Raw genomic sequence first — 18,486 nt, forward strand, 5'->3', positions numbered from 1 at the left:
TACAAATTTATATTTTAAATTATATAATTTAGAATATGTAAAATTAATATTTTCAATTTATGGATTATGAAATCTGAAATATTTATGAATGGTAGAATATGAAACTACAATTAAAATATGAAAAACAATTTGCACTATCTTTTTGGAATTTAGAATGTATGAAGCTCAAGAAGAAAAACTAAAGGGTGCAAAAAGAATTTTCTGTATTTTTATTATATTATATTATACCAACAAAGGAAGGCTAAAAACCTCAAAAAAATTAGAAGAAAATGGTCAATTTAACCAATTTTGTATAAAAGCCATTTTTGTTGCCGATCATAAATTATACTATTTAAATAAATAAACTATAGTTTTTTTATTATAAAATCTTCAAATTAATAATGATAATAATTTTCTTAAAAAATTATCATTGATAATAAATTTGCAAAATTTACTATTAATATTATTATAATACCTGCTTCAAGTTATGTTTTTAATTAATAGCAATACTAGTTTTCTAATATTTTGAATTTGATAATTTACAATTATTAATTTTACATAAACATAAATTTAATGAAAATAGTTTTAAAATATTATTTAAATTACTAATAATATTTTCATTAGTTCATTAATTTTTAATACAATAACCAAATTTTTATTTTATTATATAACATAGTAAAATTATTATGTTAAATTTAAATTGATAATAATTATAATTTTAGTATGCTTTTAAGTTAATAACAGTTATAATTTTTTAAAAACTTTTGCATATATAAAAAAGACAATTTCTTCCTATAAATTTTTGTATTTCATATTGTATAATTGATGATGTAAATTTTGTATTCTAAAATATATAATTTAGAATGTATTATTTTGTATTTTAGAATGTACAATTTAAAATATGTTTGTATTTCAAATTATACCATTCAAAATACATTATTTTGTATTTCAAAAATACATTACTTGTATTTCAAACTGTATAATATGATCTTCAAAAAATGATATTTTTTATTGAACATTTTGAAGTATAAAAGTTTTTGGGATGTGAATTAGAATTAAGGAGATGAAGAAAGAAATTACCTATAAAGGAAAAAACATTCCAATCCAAGGAGTTCCGTTTCGACACGTTAACAATTTGGAATGGGATTTTTTCTTGTAAAAATACGTTCAAATGCTTTAAAATTTTTTAGACAGTTTAATAGATTTTGAAGACTATGATTCCAAACTTTATTTTAACTGTGACATTAAACATGAAGAGAATTTATAATCTTAATTTCCTTCTTGATCCAAATGTCACTTTAAGAAAAATTTTAGATTTAAAAATGATATAATCATATATCAATACACATTATAACTTTCTTTGTTACAAATTAAGGTGAAATATAAAGACGTCCTTAAATCATAGTTCTTACTATGGTTGTTACAAAATTACAGAACAACTAATAACATACAAAAATGAGATTTTCTTAAACTTCATCAAATCATTTAAAAGAACAAAATTTAGAATTGTTTCGGATATGGAGATGACACTTCCAACACCAGCACAATTTTTTCAAAGACGTCGTCCAATAATTATTCTTTTTGTCTCCGTCTTCGTTTTACCTATCAAATATAAGTCAGTAATCTGTCTGTACGAAGATTCGAAATAACAATATTAAATGTACAGTAAATACAATCATCTACCTTTTACTTTTGACCTATATTTATAGTTTTTGACATGAGATTGAAATTAATAAAACCTTAATCATGGCCTAATCTCAATCCAATACTCCTAATTACCATTTATCTCAATCCTTGCAGTCAAACCTTTTTTTGACTATGGTCGAACGTCTCTGTCCCTACCGCCCAGTCTTGCGTTCTGCAACTTTCAATAACTGTTAAACTACTTCCTTCTTACTTCTTTCTAGAGCCTTCTGGCCGGTTTGATGTGAGGCAACGGAATGACCAGGCCATACGGTACAAGAATCATATCAGATAACAGATTCAATCCACATTGTAATAAGTTGTGAGAAATGGACTTTTCATTTTACTTAAAATAGGAAGACAGTGATCTGTTTATAACTGGAACATTAGAACCCAAATATCTACACTCATGAAAAATTTCTTAAATGTTAACTTGTATTCCAGAATACTCATTCCGGAACTAAAAGAAAGTATATTAAACTATACAATATGGGTGTTAAATAATTCTCATTGGACTTGAATCAATTATGATTAGTATTAGAACACTTCCATAAAACCAATAAATTTTAGCAAGTCTTTTAATAACCTACAATGACTGGTTAACCCTTGTGCGTACACAGTAAGAACTTTTTCAAACTTATTTACTGAAATGATGTCCTTTCTTCAGGGAATTCAAAAGTTCCTTGCAAACAATCTTTTTTGCTGTGTCCTTAAGTGCAGCACCAGTATACTCGTACTGATGAATAACCCCATCAGCTTCTACCTCCATTCTGTAATTGGTCACACCCCCTTTGCGAGACACCACATCTTGTATGATTCTATAGCTTCTTTTCTGACAAACTTCATAAAACTCTCTGATTGGATGAAGCTTCAATGTTTCAGGTGTTACAAGGGGTTCCAAAAGTGGCTTGATGCTTTGCCACACAACCTCCTTATCATATCCTGAATCAACAAGAATGGCTCCAGCTAGAGACTCTAAAATGTCTCCAAGTACCTACCAAATAGAAAAAATCTCATGAGTTTTTGCAATGATCAACACATTGTAGCTGATCATCTCAGTTAAGACAAATCTGCTGCAAAACTCACAGAAAGTATGCACACATATTAAAAATCTATAAATTATGCAAAAGAATTTAAATGACCCCAATGATAAGAACGAAGTAGTAACATGTTTACACATGAATTATGGAAGACATAACTATTCCAGGGTCCATTAACATTTGGAGAAACACAATAATTTGGTCAATTTTACTAGTAATAATTTAATTAATTAGTATAATAATTATTTCTCCTTTGACAGTTCCAGAGACAAGGAGTTCATGACATGGAGTACTGCATATAGTGAACTAATTTATCTTTCATTTAGAGAAGGTCCTCCAAAATTGCAAGAAAATTACAACTAACCTTAGGGAGCGATGTCTCACACTCATATCCAAAAGTTGATGACGACGGCAACTTCTCAAAATTGTCAAGTGTGACGGCAATATGCATATGCAGTTCTTGTGACGCATGGAGTACATGTTTATGCAATCCATGCTTAATGGTAGACCATGCATAACAATCATTATTCACAGAAGCTGATCTCATGTCAGTTAACTGACCAGGGGACATGCCAGGATATTTATTGTACAAATACCACGTTATCAAATAGTCAAGGACTGAATCTCCCAGAAATTCTAATCGCTGCAAGGAAGGGAGTATATCATTCACAAATTGCAATAAGAGAAAAAAAACTTAACAAGAATACGAGGAAACAAGATTGATCACGAGGAATCTGTAGAATTACTATTTATGAGGTCCCACCTAGACTTAAAAATGATAGCCAGTCACTATGGAATTCATGAAAGTTCATTCATACATAATAGATACATTCTAATGTCACTGTCTTGTTTCGATATAATGAATAATAACTACAGTAAGTACCTGATAACATCTAGGAACTTCAGGAAGCATGTAGGAACCATGTGTTAGAGCTTCCACTAAAAGAGAACGGTCATGAAATGAGTACTTTAATTGAGATTCCAGAAATTCGACATTTACCAGCTTCTCTGGTTTAATATCAAAGTGCCTATCATAGGCTATTTTATCAAAACTCACTTTAATCCCAACCAAATCCATAAACATCAATGCGGCTTTTTCACCACCAGTGCTGAGGAAGGCACCAATTAGTGCCTCAACAACATCAGCAACGATCTTCCGTTTTAATTTTCTTTTTCCATAAACATAATTCTTTTTCCCCTTGGTAATCAACTCTGTGTATTTAAGAGTTCTAGAATTATCACCAGGAATAATCCAGACATTAGGATCAAAAGGCTCATTTCGTATGAAGGCCTGCCAATCAAAAGAATGAGGAATTCAGAAATCTGAAGTTTCAGGATGATAGTGCAATCCTAACTTGATGTAATGACGCAGAAGTCTAAAACCACACAAATTCATCACAGAATGGATAAAGCAAAAGTTCAGCAATAGAATAAATATTGTAAACTCATGCAAAGAGCACAAATTAGGGAGCACATTACTAGCAACAAATATTGTTAATTTTGGATTTGATTTTTTATAGGAACTCAAGAAATAATTCTGAAAATGAAGTTCTATTCCACTATGAGGAGCTCATAGCTCTTGGGGGGAAACGATACACACCAGTCCAGAGCCTAGCTCTCTGTACACACACACTCAACATTTTTCTGCTCACTCTCCATACTACTCCTTGCCAAAAAAACCATATCATTTCATTGTACTCATGTGCATGCACCACTAGTGAGCAGCTCACGGCACTCCTTTCTCTTTCAGTAAACAATCAGATCTTTTCTTCTCAAAATACAAAACTGATAGAAAGTAGGTCAGATTTACAGCAAGCAAACTGTTTAACTTGCAGAACTTTGAGGGTGTGCATCTCCTAATGACCAAAGGCCACAATACTCTAAAAACGATAAGATGATCACTGCCTTCACTTCCTCATTAATTGGCAGCAAGCTTTATGTCTCTAATCATCCCAGCCACCAACTAACTCCCTATCTAGTAATTTTACTATGGGGGATACATATAAAACATTTGTACAAACATGATAATGACCCAAACAATCACAATTATAATCTTCTATCAAACTTTAAGTGAAAAGCAATATTAACTAACTAATTAAAACAGTGAACCACTCATTACTTTTTGTCATTATATCAGAAACCAACTTATTATTGTAATTTTTGGAGAAGAAATCGATCTTTAGGCAGGGAATGGGTAACAAAAAATCCTAACCATCCGGATCACAAAATAGATATATGTGACGGAAATTTGGATTCAGGGAGATAATTCCGACACAACAAGTAACCAAGTGCAGGGAAATCAATAGCTTAATAATTTCCAGTGCAATTGGGAAAGTGCTGAAATACGTTTTAGAGAAGGTAGATTGTTTGAGAATGAAAACGTGTATTCCATGGAGGCACCCAGTCATGCTAATAGAATCAATTTGTCACATGTGCCAAGAAGAGAGAAAAACCTCAAAAAATTTTTGCTGAGACACTGCCACATCAGCGCAGAGTTTAATAACCCACTAAAAGGGAAAACATGATATGAAAAAACTAATATATGTTGTAAAAATAGTATGCAATAACACTAAAGCAAGGTATAAAATGGTGTTGCTAACACAATACATTAATGCTGTAAAAATATAAGAAAAGGATAGAGAAGAATCTTCCATACCAGATTTCAATAATCCCATCTTGATGTTAACTATCCAAATCTTATAGAATAAAGGAAAATAAAATAAATCAAATTGAGTATTCTGATTTTTTCCATCAACCTTCATCTTCTAGAATCCTTATTTTGAAATTCAAATTTAAAATGAAAGTACATACATCAACACTTCCTCATGCTCATAAGAAATCAGCCAATATGTTTAAAGAAATAGAACTTCTAAAGCAGAATAAAGACAAAAACATACAATAAAGTTTTAAATGTAAATATGAAAAATGCTGATAGACAGTATTCATAACATTCATAACAGATGCAGAGGATAAAAAATGGAATAAAAATATGAGAGAGAGAGAGAGAGAGAGAGAGAGAGAGAGAGAGAGAGAAAGTACCGCAAGTCCAGAATTGCACCCTAACTTGCAGAGGGCAGCATTGGATATGATCTTTTCACGCTTCACACTGAGCAGACCTTCATGGTGATTTTGAAATGTTTTAAACAGCAATTGACTGGCAGCGTATTTTAAAAAAGAATCACCAAGAGTCTCTAGAGACTCATAATGAAAGGCCTCTTTGCACCCTTTCGCAGTGATTGCTTCCAACACCTACAATGCACAATGCAAGCACCATTTCTGTAAACATCTTTAAAATACAGTCAAATAATTCTTTTTCACTACCTTTTTTTTTTATCGAATGTTTATTAAGGACAAATTACAGAGAGACACAAAATTGTCAGTTCTTGAGAAAAACATGGAAATATAATAATTTCTAAATATAACAATGAACAGTTATAACACACCTTGGTTGTTTGAATTTCATTCTCCGTGCAATGATCCGAGTACATCTTTTTTAAGTTGAAAGCTGCAAGCAATGATTCAAGCCGATGCATGATTGATGGAATAAATGAGAAGGAATAAATTACACCATCTGTTATCGGTGACATTACTATAGAGCACAGTTCTGGGGGTAATTCAACGAAGGCATGGCTTGCTTCTGAAACAGAAAACACAATTTAGGAGTCAGATTGGATAATATATGGGTAGTGTTTTGTCGAGATTTTTTTATGTTGTAGAGGGGTTTTGAGGTTATATATATATGATATGAGTCTTATCCCATATAAGGGATTGACACCAATTTTAATCAAAAACCTTAAATCAATAGGTTTATGGGTCTTTTCTCATTTAACTTTGTCATTTCTACTTAATGTGGGATTTTTACTGATACTTGGATTATTCTCAAAATGATTGAAGATAAGCACTAGACTACAAGTACAATTTGGCATCATGATATTGATAATAAATACACATCAATAGAAGCAGTACAAATGATATTCATATTAAGTTTATAACAATACTTCTGTGTATTAAAAAAGAAAATCAAAAGACATCTTTCATTGATATGATGAAAGCAAAGACAGAAAAATATAAATGGTCCAATCTCACCAAGGAGAGATCAAGGAACAAAATAAAACAAACAAATTGAAAAATCAAGGGTCAGACCTCTTTCCTTTCGCTGTCTGAGTCCATGACAGTGATTTTTAACTTGAAACTTGTGTTTTGCTTTGAAAAGCCGCTGATGTTCAAATTGCAATTGAATACCATGACTGAAAATTGGGGAAAAGAAAAAAAATAACCACTCTAGTGGATTAAGCAACAAGAGAATAAGCATCAATCACAAATAAGCACTTACTATTGTTCAAAGTACTTCTTGTATGTAGTTATTTCACCATTCCTTAGGATCATAGGCGAGTTTGTGTCCAATTCCATAACACCAGTAGTGATATAGAAATAAATCTTACCAGCAGCATGTGAAGTACACACCAATGCATTCTGTAGCTTACAAGTGCAAACTAGACCACTTTTTGTACTTATGTGGGGTTGATGATACTTACACCTAATATTAGATGGATTTACAGAATTCACAATCAACCAATCAATGGTCGAATTTGGATGTTTACTAGTAGCTGGAAGCAGAAGATAATCAATCTCAAGATCATCTTTCAAAAAGCATTTGTCTAAACCAGTTGTGAACTTATTCATACAATTGTCTATCAGAATTCTAAGCAAAGTGACCTGGAATTTTTTACACAAAAGAACCTGTAAAACAAAAAACAAACAATAAATACAGACTTTTCTTAACACTTCCAAATATGCCAAATACAATTAAAGGGCAACAAGACAACATACCTGATCTAAGGAAAGATTAACGGTTCCTTTGTAACTTAACTTTACCGAGACACCACCTCTGTCAAAATCCATATCAAATTGCATGCATCCAATTTCTGGATCAAGCTTAATTCTTAAGGCAAGAAAAATATCTTGCATAGATGTATGATAGCAAAATTTTTGACTGAACTCCATTAAATAACAATGGTAAGTTGTGTGGCTACTATTTGACACACAATTGACCAATTCAAATGGAGCATAAATTGGTTGGTTTTCATCATAATGTTCATTCCCTGCCATAATGTTTTGATGAGGAATGCATTCAAATGAACAAATAAGTTTTAAGGAAGGCAGTAATAGAAGGAGGAGATTGAATAAGTCATGCTAGTTACCAAATTCCTCCATCTCTGCTTCTTCAATGACAATATCGGGAACAAGATTATCTGTCAGAGCTCCAATCTTGTGAAGTTGTTTGCATGCTTCAAGGCATGCAATATTCTTTAAGAGATTTTTGTCACCTTCTACATGAATAGGCTTTAGCGGGCAGCTCTTGGGAAGATATAAAGTTGCAGTCTCTTTGTCCCACCTTGGAGCTGGTTTAAAGTACCTGAGAGTTAAATCTAGATGGGATAAATGATGAAAAACAAGATAAAAATAAAACCAGAATGAAGCAAAGAAAGCGTATCTGAGATTCCTAAAATAAAGGAGACAAACATTTAATAAGGGGAAAAATGAAATAACTGACCCATCTGCTGGGAGCCGTGAGCAATACAAGTGAATCAAACTAATGCTAGAACTAAGATTTGCAAAGGCATCAGTGTTTGCAACGCGATAAGTTTCTTCCTCAAATTGATCACCTTCTAAAGGATCACATGGAAGTGAAGAATGACGTAATGCCTCCTTCCTCATAATATCCCCACTTGCAAGGTATTTCTCTAGTCGAGAGCATGTAGCTGAATCCCCACTGCAATTCAGAATAAACGAATGAAGTTTCGGGAAAATTTACTTTAGTTGTCTATAGGTTTGACTCTAGAATTTTGTCTCAGATTTGACTCTATAATCCTGCCTCTCAGCTGGATAATTAGCACACGTGCAAGTACTACAGCAATAATGATGCTGAGAATTGTAAAAAAGGAACTACCTCTTAACTATTAATAAGTAATCTGAATTTTTCATTCTGGCTCGTCCTCGGGACTGTATAAAACTACACACTGTAGGAGATGGATCAAATCTAATAACTAGATTGCAAGTTTGAACATCTAAACCTTCTTCAAGAATTGATGTTGCAACAATGATGTTAACCTGCACATTCAATTTTTTGTTGTAGATAAGACCTGCATTTGGTTATTATAAGACAGTGGATTGCTTAAGAAATCATCATACCAAACCCATTTGAAATTCTTCCACAATTTTATTTTGTTCTTTCCTAGACTGGTTTTGTAATCGATATTTGTGTCCAGCAATGAATTTAGTCTTCCAGTTATTGATTGCTGGAAGTAAGGTATTCAATAGATCCTGAAGGACAATGGCTGTAACGACCCTTTGCACAAAAATTATGCATCTTATATCAGTCAAACCCCTGCAATTGTAGCATATAAAGTAGATCCATAAAAGAGATTTAATCATCTCGATAGCATAAAAAAGCTTACTACATTCAATCAAACAAAAACAACAGCATTATCCCACTGGAACTGCATATACAATCAAAAGGTAAACCAATTAGAGTAATGAATCTAAAAAAGATTAATAAAGAATGGGGTTTAATATATTATGTCAGAGACCAAAATCTCGGTCACAGAAAAAGTTGGAGTTTAACATATTAGGTCACAATGCGAATTTTGTCACAAAATTAATATAGGGTAAAGTGTTCAATACTCATCCCAATCTGAAGCTAGCACTATCAGGCTTAGATTCCAAAAACTAGGCTCGTTTAAGACTCATGTTATATCCCAAACTCTACCTTGTGTCACAACATTTTAAAACCCAACATTATTTCAACTTTATACACTTTCGATAACAGATAAATAGCTTTTGTTTTCAAAGAAGTAATCTAAAGATCCATCAGTTTTCAACCTTTTAAATTTTGTCATATAGCACAAAATATCCAAATCTGTACAAGTTGTCAAAATAGAGTCAACCTAGTACTAGCCCAAGTATTTGCTGGGACATAATTGAGCTGAAGAATGAATTATTGGTGACAGGTTAAGATTAGGTTAAATCCATCCAATGAACACCCCTATCCAGAGCTGAAGAATAAAGGAGAAATACGAGACTTCACACTATCTAACCAAATGACCAACCATGAAGGCATTTTAACCGTCCAATAAGAAACTTAAAGCATCTTAACAAGCACAAGGAGAGCTTAGAGGCCAGAACATCCATAAAAATAACCCATATCACATGATTTCAGAACCACATCATAAATCTTTAGAAAGAAACCTGTTCATGATTATAACCTGTACTCAAGTAGAGAGTCAATAAGACAGCAAACTTTGGTGCTCAACAGCCCCATCTCCACATCAGATTTAATATTGTTGCCAATAGACCACTGAGGACCTGAGCAAGAAGAAAGCATTGTGTAAAAAATAATTAATGCTAGAAATACAAGTAAAAGAGTTATACTTGAAATTTCATCATTTTTCTCAATGGTTGTAGAATAATTACCGCATGGTACGTAAGTTTTCAGTGTCTGCACGCAAGCCAAAATAAAGTTTTTAACAACTGTGTCCCCACAATGTCCCCATGAAAATGATTCGAATTCATTGGATGACAAAGATTCTGCAGCCTGTCACTTAAACAAACAGTTGTCGTCAATTATATTTATGAAACCTTGAAGAATCATGAGTCATAGTGCAGAAGAAAGGAGAGAACCTTTAAAGTCAGCCAAACACCAAGCTCATCCAGGCAAAACATTAAAGCGCAAAAAATCTTTGCTATTCTTTTTTCTGCAGACTCAGCAGCTGATTTAGTGAAATCTGAACTTCTTAGAGTGAATCCATGCTGAGAAGCAGAATATCCATTGTTAGTAAACTCAAGAAAAAATAAACTATAACATAAAGAGAGTAACACTACAGAAAGATAATAAGACAACTTATAAAGGACCAGACTCGGTTCCATTTTTGACACATGGGGATTTTTCTTTTTATTAATTGTTCGAGTTTATATCAAAAGCTGATATCCTTAAATGTACACACCTGCTCTTTTAATATCTTGAGTTTCAATGCTAAGTCTTCAAATAAAGCAAATTGAATTCCACTGTCCCTATAAAACTTGAATTTTGGTGTTGATGATGGCATGAACTCTGCGAGGACAGCTTCACTTGCACATGTATATACCTTCATTACAAAATAGAGGTCAAAGAAAATAATACATAGCAGGACTATATGGTAGCACATCAACAAAAACAAATACTAATCAAATGAGAAGAAATTATTCCAACCATATTGTCTCACTTCTTCAAATAAATAAAGAAATAACTTTCAAATATAGGTACAGGTTCAAATACCTCTAGGCATGTTAATACATTGGGTCACGAATGGTCACAACTGTTTCCTAAAAACTAGGAAAATAACTGCTAAAAATAACTACAAAGAATCAAATAAGTTAACATAAATTTAATCTTTTTGGTACTTTCTCACATAAAATCTATCACTTGGAGGCTCAATCAATAGTCTCTGTACTGCATCTGTATAAATATGGTTATCTTTAATTACAACAATTATTTATAATTTACACTAAGAATATAGTGGATAACACTCAAACAACACGATAACATGACCAGAAAGAAGAAATTAAATAAAACTGTACAACAAAGGGAGAAAATAATGGGCAACCTTAGAATGCATTAGTGTAATTAGAGTCCGAATATTCTCTGACCAGGATAATTCCGAATTTCCGACTGGATTAAAAAAGAAAACGCGAAAGGGAACTCAACATTAGAGAAAGAAAGAAAATCTGGCAATTCAAGGAGGTACAAATTTTCTCTAAACTGAATACCTTTCGACTTAATTGGAGATGCAGTCATCCCAAAAATTCGAGGGAGATCAGAGACACCTAAATTTAATTGGTGATGGTAGAACTCCTGCAAGAAAACAAATCTTACAAAGGTAACCAACAAACTCATGATGCAGATGAATAACAAGCAAAGATCAACTTACAATACACGGTTGTAATTGTCCTCCCAAAAAAAATGTTACAACTCTTATAGAACAAAATAAAATCAGAAAAATCATGATAGTATTGAATAAAGTCAACAATTTAAACTAAAGTCTCAAGTAATAAAGTAACACGATCAGTAATACATCAAATTTTTAGAAGCCATGCAATAGGTCACACCACCTCACAACATCCATTAAATTTGCTATGATGGGTTTTTTGGTATTACTCTTGGTAGACGCATGGCTTTTTGATGCAGAGCATTTAGCTATTATGAATGTTATTGAAATTGCTCATTGAAAGAAACAGTTCAATTTGAAGAATGAGAGTGATAGTACAAGCCCAGTCCATGCATTCACTACTTCTGGTATTGTTTCGTGAAGACAACCTAGATGGGATTGCAGATAGCACAGTGATGCTAATGCATACTTACTTTTACAAACAACATCAAGTCCTTCTTCAAATTATTTTGGAAAACGCAGTAGTTCAGAGTCCAGATTAGTTCCTGACTCGATAAGTTTATTACAATTTATGACAACGACATATTGAAACCAATGAGATGTTTGGAAAAAAAACAACAAATATTCAATAAGAGCCACAGTGAACATTATTCAAAATAAGCCATCAAAATATCATATAAAAAACCCACAAGCCGCTTTCAAAGGCTTAACCAAGCACCTGCACAAGTATTTGGTGTTAACATCAAGAGAAACCCATGTAAGTAATGTAAAAAATCTTTCAAACGCCCCCAAGTCTATGAGTCTACCTAAATGTCTTTTTCATCAGATAGTTTCTAGAGATAAGTGCACACCACATGTATAACTGTAACAAACTAATTATAAGAGTTGTTTATAAAAGTAATAGCTGATTCACACTGGACGGTCTTTTTTTAATATTAGTATTCATGTCACAGAAGAAGGTGGATACTTTACCGTCACCAATCAACAACAGCTCACACATTACCCTACCCAGTCTATACACCAGCCTTGTGGCCGAGGGTTTAATTTCCCCACTTAAGAATGAATCTTAAGGACAATGATTTAGAAAGGTTAAACTTATATTTCAACATACTAATGAAGACGTCAAAGTTCACATATATTATCATGATAAAAACTAGTAAGAAATTCAAAGACACAAACCAGTGAAGAGAAAAGACGGAGACGATATAACACTTACAGTCATGATGCAGGCGTAAGGGTGTTTGCCCCTAGCATGATGGCACTCGTCCATTATTAAAACCTTAATCATGTTCAGTTTGAGGAAGCTATGCCTCAGGCAACTCAGCAATATTGCAGGAGTCATGACAAGCACCTAAACATTGAAAGGGAAATTCAGTAATATTGCTAGAGTCATGACAAACACCTAAACATTGCAAAGAATTACTTACAGTAATTACCAACTATCCATGCTGCATACAAAAAATAAATTTCAGAAACACCATACTATAAGTAACAAATGACTCAATGAACATCATATTGAAGTCAACTGAATAATAGGAAAAAGAAAGCATTTGTCTTCTGTTTCATTTGGATTAAGCATAAAGATAGAAGCAGAAAATTATGTCTAAGTATTCTATAAGCTTTAACCTAGTACATACTTCGCAAATCAAAAGGACAATGCAAAAAAATTAGACAATATGAAATGAATTCCAAAAGTAACAAAAAAAAGAGTTCGTGGTCAGGTATTCATCAATAAACTCAACAAAGAAAATGGAGTATTTCTTGTGTTTTCATGGAAAGTGGCGTAGGGGAGAGATTAGTTATGTAAAAATATTAAGTTCAAAATAAAAACAACCATAAATTTTTATTTGCATGATGAGGAAAGGCTTGTATAGACTTGAATTTTACGGTTTTTATTCTCTTCTAGTTGCATAATTAGGTTAGATGTGGTCTATACACATGATTTATAATCACCCCTCCATAATTACCAAACTAGAAATAAGCATTCAGCCACCTTTTTAAGTAAGGGGACATGGGAACATGCCACACAAGGCACATACAAACGGATTATGATTAAGTAGAGCATGTTCATACAGCTAACAAGGGCATCTTTCAGTCTTGATAGAAATGAAAAAAAATCCTCACCTCATGTTTCTCCATTTCTTGTTTCCACATAGCAGCGTCCCAGAAGTCAACTCCCATGGCTCCCCAATATGTTCCCACTTTTAAATCAGTATGCTTTTTCACCACTTCGGATTGCTAAAGTGAATCAATAACAACAAGTTAAAAAGACAATGAATACAAAAGGCCAAGAAGAAAAATAATAATTCATTAATGTATTTTATTATGTCTTTATTAGTCTTTATTATTGTTAGAAGTTTCATATAGCTTGTAGCATACAGTGATGCTGATACATGTTGGTGTATGTTTCTTGATGGTGTCTTAATTTCTTGGAAATGTAAGAAGCAAGATCGTGTTTCTAAATCTTCTAATGAGGCTGAATATCCTTCATTGTCATGTGCTTGTGTTGAAGTTGTGTGGTTATGTAGTCTTTTGGAGCAACTTGGGTTTTCTCAACCTACATCAACACCTATTTATGTCGATAATACGAGTAGCATGTAGATTGTTGAAATCAGTGTTTCATTACCAAGCATATTGAAATAGATTGTCATTATATTCAGGAAGTCTTGACCAACGCTGTCATCACTCTACCTTACATCTCTATTGATCTTCAAGTTGCTAATATATGTACTAAAACCTTGTCTCACAACACCATCAGTTTCTTGTTGGCAAATTGTTGTTGGTAGACTTACCAGCATCAATTTAAGGGTATGTTAATGTATTTTATCATGTCTTTATTAGATTATTTTCTACCTTTAGTATTGTTGTTAGGATTTATCAGAAATTACTCCTTATAAATAGGAAACTTCCTATAATCCCTCTCTTTATTGCATATCTCTAGCAATCTCCCATATTAATGTAAATATATTATATTTTGACTATTTAAGAAAAGAGGGTTGCAAAATACATAAAGCTTTTAGAAGCAAAAAAACCATGTTATATACTATGCTCTGTGTTGCCTTGATATTTTGACAATGACAAAGCTATCAAATAATGTATCTCAAATTTGCAAAAGGCATCATCATCACAGAAAAAAAGTGACATACTTGAGAAACCAACACAACTTGGGGAACCAAGAACACTGCAATAGAAGAAGAAGGCTTTCTCAAACAATGAGCATAGCTGCGAAGAAGCATGATCGCTATCAAAGTCTTTCCGGAACCAGTCTCCAGGTACACTATGGTATTCTCCCGTAAAGCATTATCCAATGCTTCAAGTTGATAGCTACTCATAAAACAAAAAGCAGTAATCAAAAGAAATGAGAGAGAGATTATAACAACAACAATAATGCATTCAGCAACCCACGCACTCAAGTTAACAGCAACATCCCTGTATTAAACTCACCTTCTAGCAAATGGAAGAACATCACGTGTATTGTTCTGCTGCTGTGTGTTGTCATCTATTTCCCCAACGAGTGCCTCTTCCATTGTCTGGTTACGTCCTTGATCACCCTACATTCAAATTCCAGTAAAAGAAAAACACCCCATTAGAGAAACGACCTTCTGCACGTCATGGAAGATGAAAGACGGCATAAAAAGTTAAACCAATTACTCAAAGACACTAATTGAAAATGGGTAGTGCAAAAGGCTCAAGCTTTCCCTCTGAGAAGTTTGAGTGTGTATTTAAGAGGTTCTGGGAAAGAACTGTAGATTCTGCTTCTTCCAAAAGCAGCTTCCGAGAGAAGGAATGACAGGTGGAATAAAAAAGACGCGTGAGGCAAGCCGAGGGGTCACTCTAACTCTGACTTGAAGCCTGTCGTTTGGGATACAAAAAACTTAGTAGAACTCTCGTGGAAAATAATGAGACTTGGTATCACTGTTTTCCCTGACACGTGCACATGAAAGAGCTACTTTTGGATTTGTTTTTTTTTTACTGTTTGATATATATTTGGACAATATTTTTTTTTTTGTCAACATTTCAACAACATTATCATACTTATTATTGTGTCATTGGTCCATAATAATATTATTGTGTCATTTGAACCAATCATATAATGATACGTATGATGTAAAAATGTTATAAAAAAAATGTTGTATATGTCTTATTACACCCTTGATATAAATAAAAGTAATGTTGACACAACACTGAACAAAATTGAACATAGCAGAATATTTCTTCTGAAAGTTGTATGAATACCTCTCTGTTTTTTTCAGTGTTTTTTCTTTTCCTTTTTTCCCCTCCTGATAGTGCTGAGTGTGGATTCATGAGTAAATGAGAATTTGTAGATGTATCTGAAGACAAAATTAAGAAAAAAAAAACAGAGAGTATGATGAGAAAATTTTTAAATTTAAACACTGGAAATAAGATATGTGATAAATTAAATTTATTTTTTTAACCATTCAAATTCATATTTCATTATTTAGTAAATAAGAGAAAATATATTGTTACTTTATTTTGTTTATCTAGTCTTTTCTTATTTTATTATTTTTCAATTTTTTTCCTTTCAAAAACAATCTATTTGTTCATTATCCATTTCTTTTATTTATCGGTAAATTTATCTAATTTATTCATTACAAAATATATATAAAAAATCATATCAAATTCACAAATAAATTTATCAATGGTTTTTTTATTAGTAAGTAATGAGAGAAAATTAATTTAACCAGATCTTTTTCCTTTTTAAAATTTTCAAAAATCATTTTCTATGTATAGATTAGATATTCATCCCTGAATATTTGTTATTGGACGGAATTAAATCGCATTTTTTATTAAATAAAAATAATTGAATTGAATTTTTAATTGATCCAAATAGATTAACAAAAAGCTTATTCAAATTATTGTAATTGGGAACAAAATCTATTCTGTTCGATTTTTCATCCTTAATTAGCGCATGATATATCTCAAATTTATGGTTATGGGATTACAAATTTTCTAAATAAATTATCCAAGTTAAAAGATAAATTTGGAAACAACATCTGATAATACATTTTTAAATCACAATTTTTACTGATTGAAAATTACAAAAAAGTATATAAGAGACTCATTTGTTGAACATTAACCATAATTAAAGAAGAAAATTTCTTACCAATGTTTCGAAATCTTGGATGTTGAGTGATAAAAAGAGTAATTGACGACTTTGTGTCTATTGAGAATGAAGAGCACGAAAATAAAACTTAATAAAATTGTGATGATAGATCTAATTTGAATGCGGCAGATTAGGTTTAGATGGAAGTATGGTTAGATAATTCTTCTTTATATATACTGTTATATATACGTTTTTGTATATACTGTAACTTAAAATATTAAAATAAGTTAGAGTGTTTTGCAATTTAATAAATAATATATCATAAACAATAAAAATATAATGAAATAAGAGATTAAAACATCCGATGAAAATAATAAATTGGTTTTACTTAATTACAATCAACATAAAAATTGACCGCAGTAGATATCAGATATATATCTTTAACATATTTTGTAAAAAAGTTATACTATATCTTAAAATATATTTTATAAGTTAATTTTAAATCTATTTATTAAATTGATATTAAAATTATATTAACGAATTTTGTTGTATGTATTTATCATAAATTATATTAAAAACTTCATAAATTCTTAACATATTCCTTAAATTTAAAATCAAATTCAATTGGTGCCATATTAGTACCATAAACAACATCTCAAACATAACCTTGATGATATTGGGATGATTGTGTCAATTAATCTAATTCCATCAAATGAAACAGATAACTTAAACAATATATTAATTATGAACTTATTACATTATTAATTTCATATTGTTTTTATTCATTAATTATATAATTATTGCATTATTAAATTATATGACTTATGGGTTAATTGTTTTTACTCACACCCCACGCCCCACTCACCCAGTAGATAAGAGGCACTAAAAGTATGTCTCAATTGTATTAGAAAATAAATAGCATAAAAATGTATAGAATAAATCGATCATATAAACTCCTTTGGTCTCTTGTAAAAATATGCAGTTACATATAAATTTAATATTATTGTTGATCTCTATTTTCATTATGTGAGACTCTTTTTTTAATGTTCAATATAGTTTAAATAATTAACTATATAGATTTTACATAAGAAAAACAGAATAAGCAGTATTCACAAAGTAATGCTTACAGTGGCTAACTCACATGATCATCTTGCCACGTCATCACTATTTTTCCCAAATCAAAAATCCTAATTTTTGTAAGTTGTGGTTGATTTTGATTTTTATAGGTTTTTGTTAATAAAAAACGATTTGGAGATTTCGCTTATTACAGATGATTCTGTGTCATCAATGCAGGTTGAACGAGTTCAATGGTGGTGTAATTTGGGATCTTGCAAACTTTCACAAAAGAGACGTGATTTCGCGAATTGGAGTTCAATAGTTATGTGATTTTTTGGGTTTACTTTGTAGGTTCTTGCGAAATTGAAGTTCTCCGGTTTGCGATGGAGAAGATTAAGATTGTGAGATGTTGATGGTGGTTCTTATGGTGCATAACGATTTGGACTCACGGAATTTGTGTTAATTCGTTTCAGTGAAGGGTTTCTTTTGCAGATTGGGTTTTTTGGTTGATTCGTGGTGGCTTGTGCAGTTGCTAACGATAAAGCTCATGGTGGTCCGACGACGTGAAAAAGATGATGACATGAGTCTGGTACACGACGGCGCACTGGTGGAAAGAAAATTAGGATTATGTCTTAGGAAAGACGATGATGACGAGGCGAGATTCGTGACAACTCATTCCCTTTTTTTTTGCTAGTTGCGAGGACATTTAGCCGAGGCAAAATAACCAAATTGAACATAA

The 18,486-nt window shown here is 31.9% G+C and overlaps 1 protein-coding gene across 3 annotated transcripts; it reads right to left on the reverse strand.

Moving 5' to 3' along the window:
- Nucleotides 1–1,588: 1,588 nt before the first annotated feature.
- LOC106774406 (endoribonuclease Dicer homolog 2) lies at nucleotides 1,589–16,810 on the reverse strand. 3 transcript variants are annotated; one of them, XM_022786848.1, is made up of 24 exons: nucleotides 16,752–16,810; nucleotides 15,863–15,957; nucleotides 15,071–15,177; nucleotides 14,773–14,950; nucleotides 13,751–13,864; nucleotides 12,843–12,977; nucleotides 11,508–11,592; nucleotides 11,345–11,409; nucleotides 10,706–10,846; nucleotides 10,383–10,511; nucleotides 10,176–10,296; nucleotides 9,968–10,067; nucleotides 8,895–9,090; nucleotides 8,653–8,813; nucleotides 8,257–8,475; nucleotides 7,904–8,118; nucleotides 7,533–7,804; nucleotides 7,036–7,442; nucleotides 6,846–6,949; nucleotides 6,146–6,339; nucleotides 5,742–5,951; nucleotides 3,586–3,993; nucleotides 3,067–3,345; nucleotides 1,589–2,656 (listed from the first exon to the last, which is right to left on the reverse strand). In XM_022786848.1, the coding sequence occupies exons 2-24, from the start codon at nucleotides 15,929–15,931 to the stop codon at nucleotides 2,300–2,302; spliced, it is 4,266 nt and encodes a 1,421-aa protein (XP_022642569.1). In that variant the 5' UTR covers nucleotides 15,932–15,957; nucleotides 16,752–16,810; the 3' UTR covers nucleotides 1,589–2,299. The 3 variants fall into 3 exon arrangements, with proteins under 3 accessions (XP_022642569.1, XP_022642570.1, XP_014516879.1); XM_022786849.1 differs by lacking the exon at nucleotides 16,752–16,810 and adding an exon at nucleotides 15,278–15,478 and having other exon boundaries at nucleotides 15,863–15,880; XM_014661393.2 differs by lacking the exons at nucleotides 15,863–15,957; nucleotides 16,752–16,810 and adding an exon at nucleotides 15,278–15,490.
- Nucleotides 16,811–18,486: the final 1,676 nt, after the last annotated feature.

The sequence above is a fragment of the Vigna radiata genome, chromosome 10, assembly GCF_000741045.1.
Source record: "Vigna radiata var. radiata cultivar VC1973A chromosome 10, Vradiata_ver6, whole genome shotgun sequence".
Classification (NCBI taxonomy): domain Eukaryota; kingdom Viridiplantae; phylum Streptophyta; class Magnoliopsida; order Fabales; family Fabaceae; genus Vigna; species Vigna radiata.

Excerpts from the sequence above, each read along its gene's own strand:
- LOC106774406 (XM_022786848.1), bottom strand. The coding sequence starts at position 15,931 with ATGAATCCACACTCAGCACTATCAGGAGGGGAAAAAAGGAAAAGAAAA. Across the intron at positions 11,410-11,507 it reads ATCTCCAATTAAGTCGAAAG|TCGGAAATTCGGAATTATCC; the intron begins GTATTCAGTTTA and ends TTTTTAATCCAG. Across the intron at positions 10,068-10,175 it reads GAAAACTTACGTACCATGCG|GTCCTCAGTGGTCTATTGGC; the intron begins GTAATTATTCTA and ends CTTCTTGCTCAG.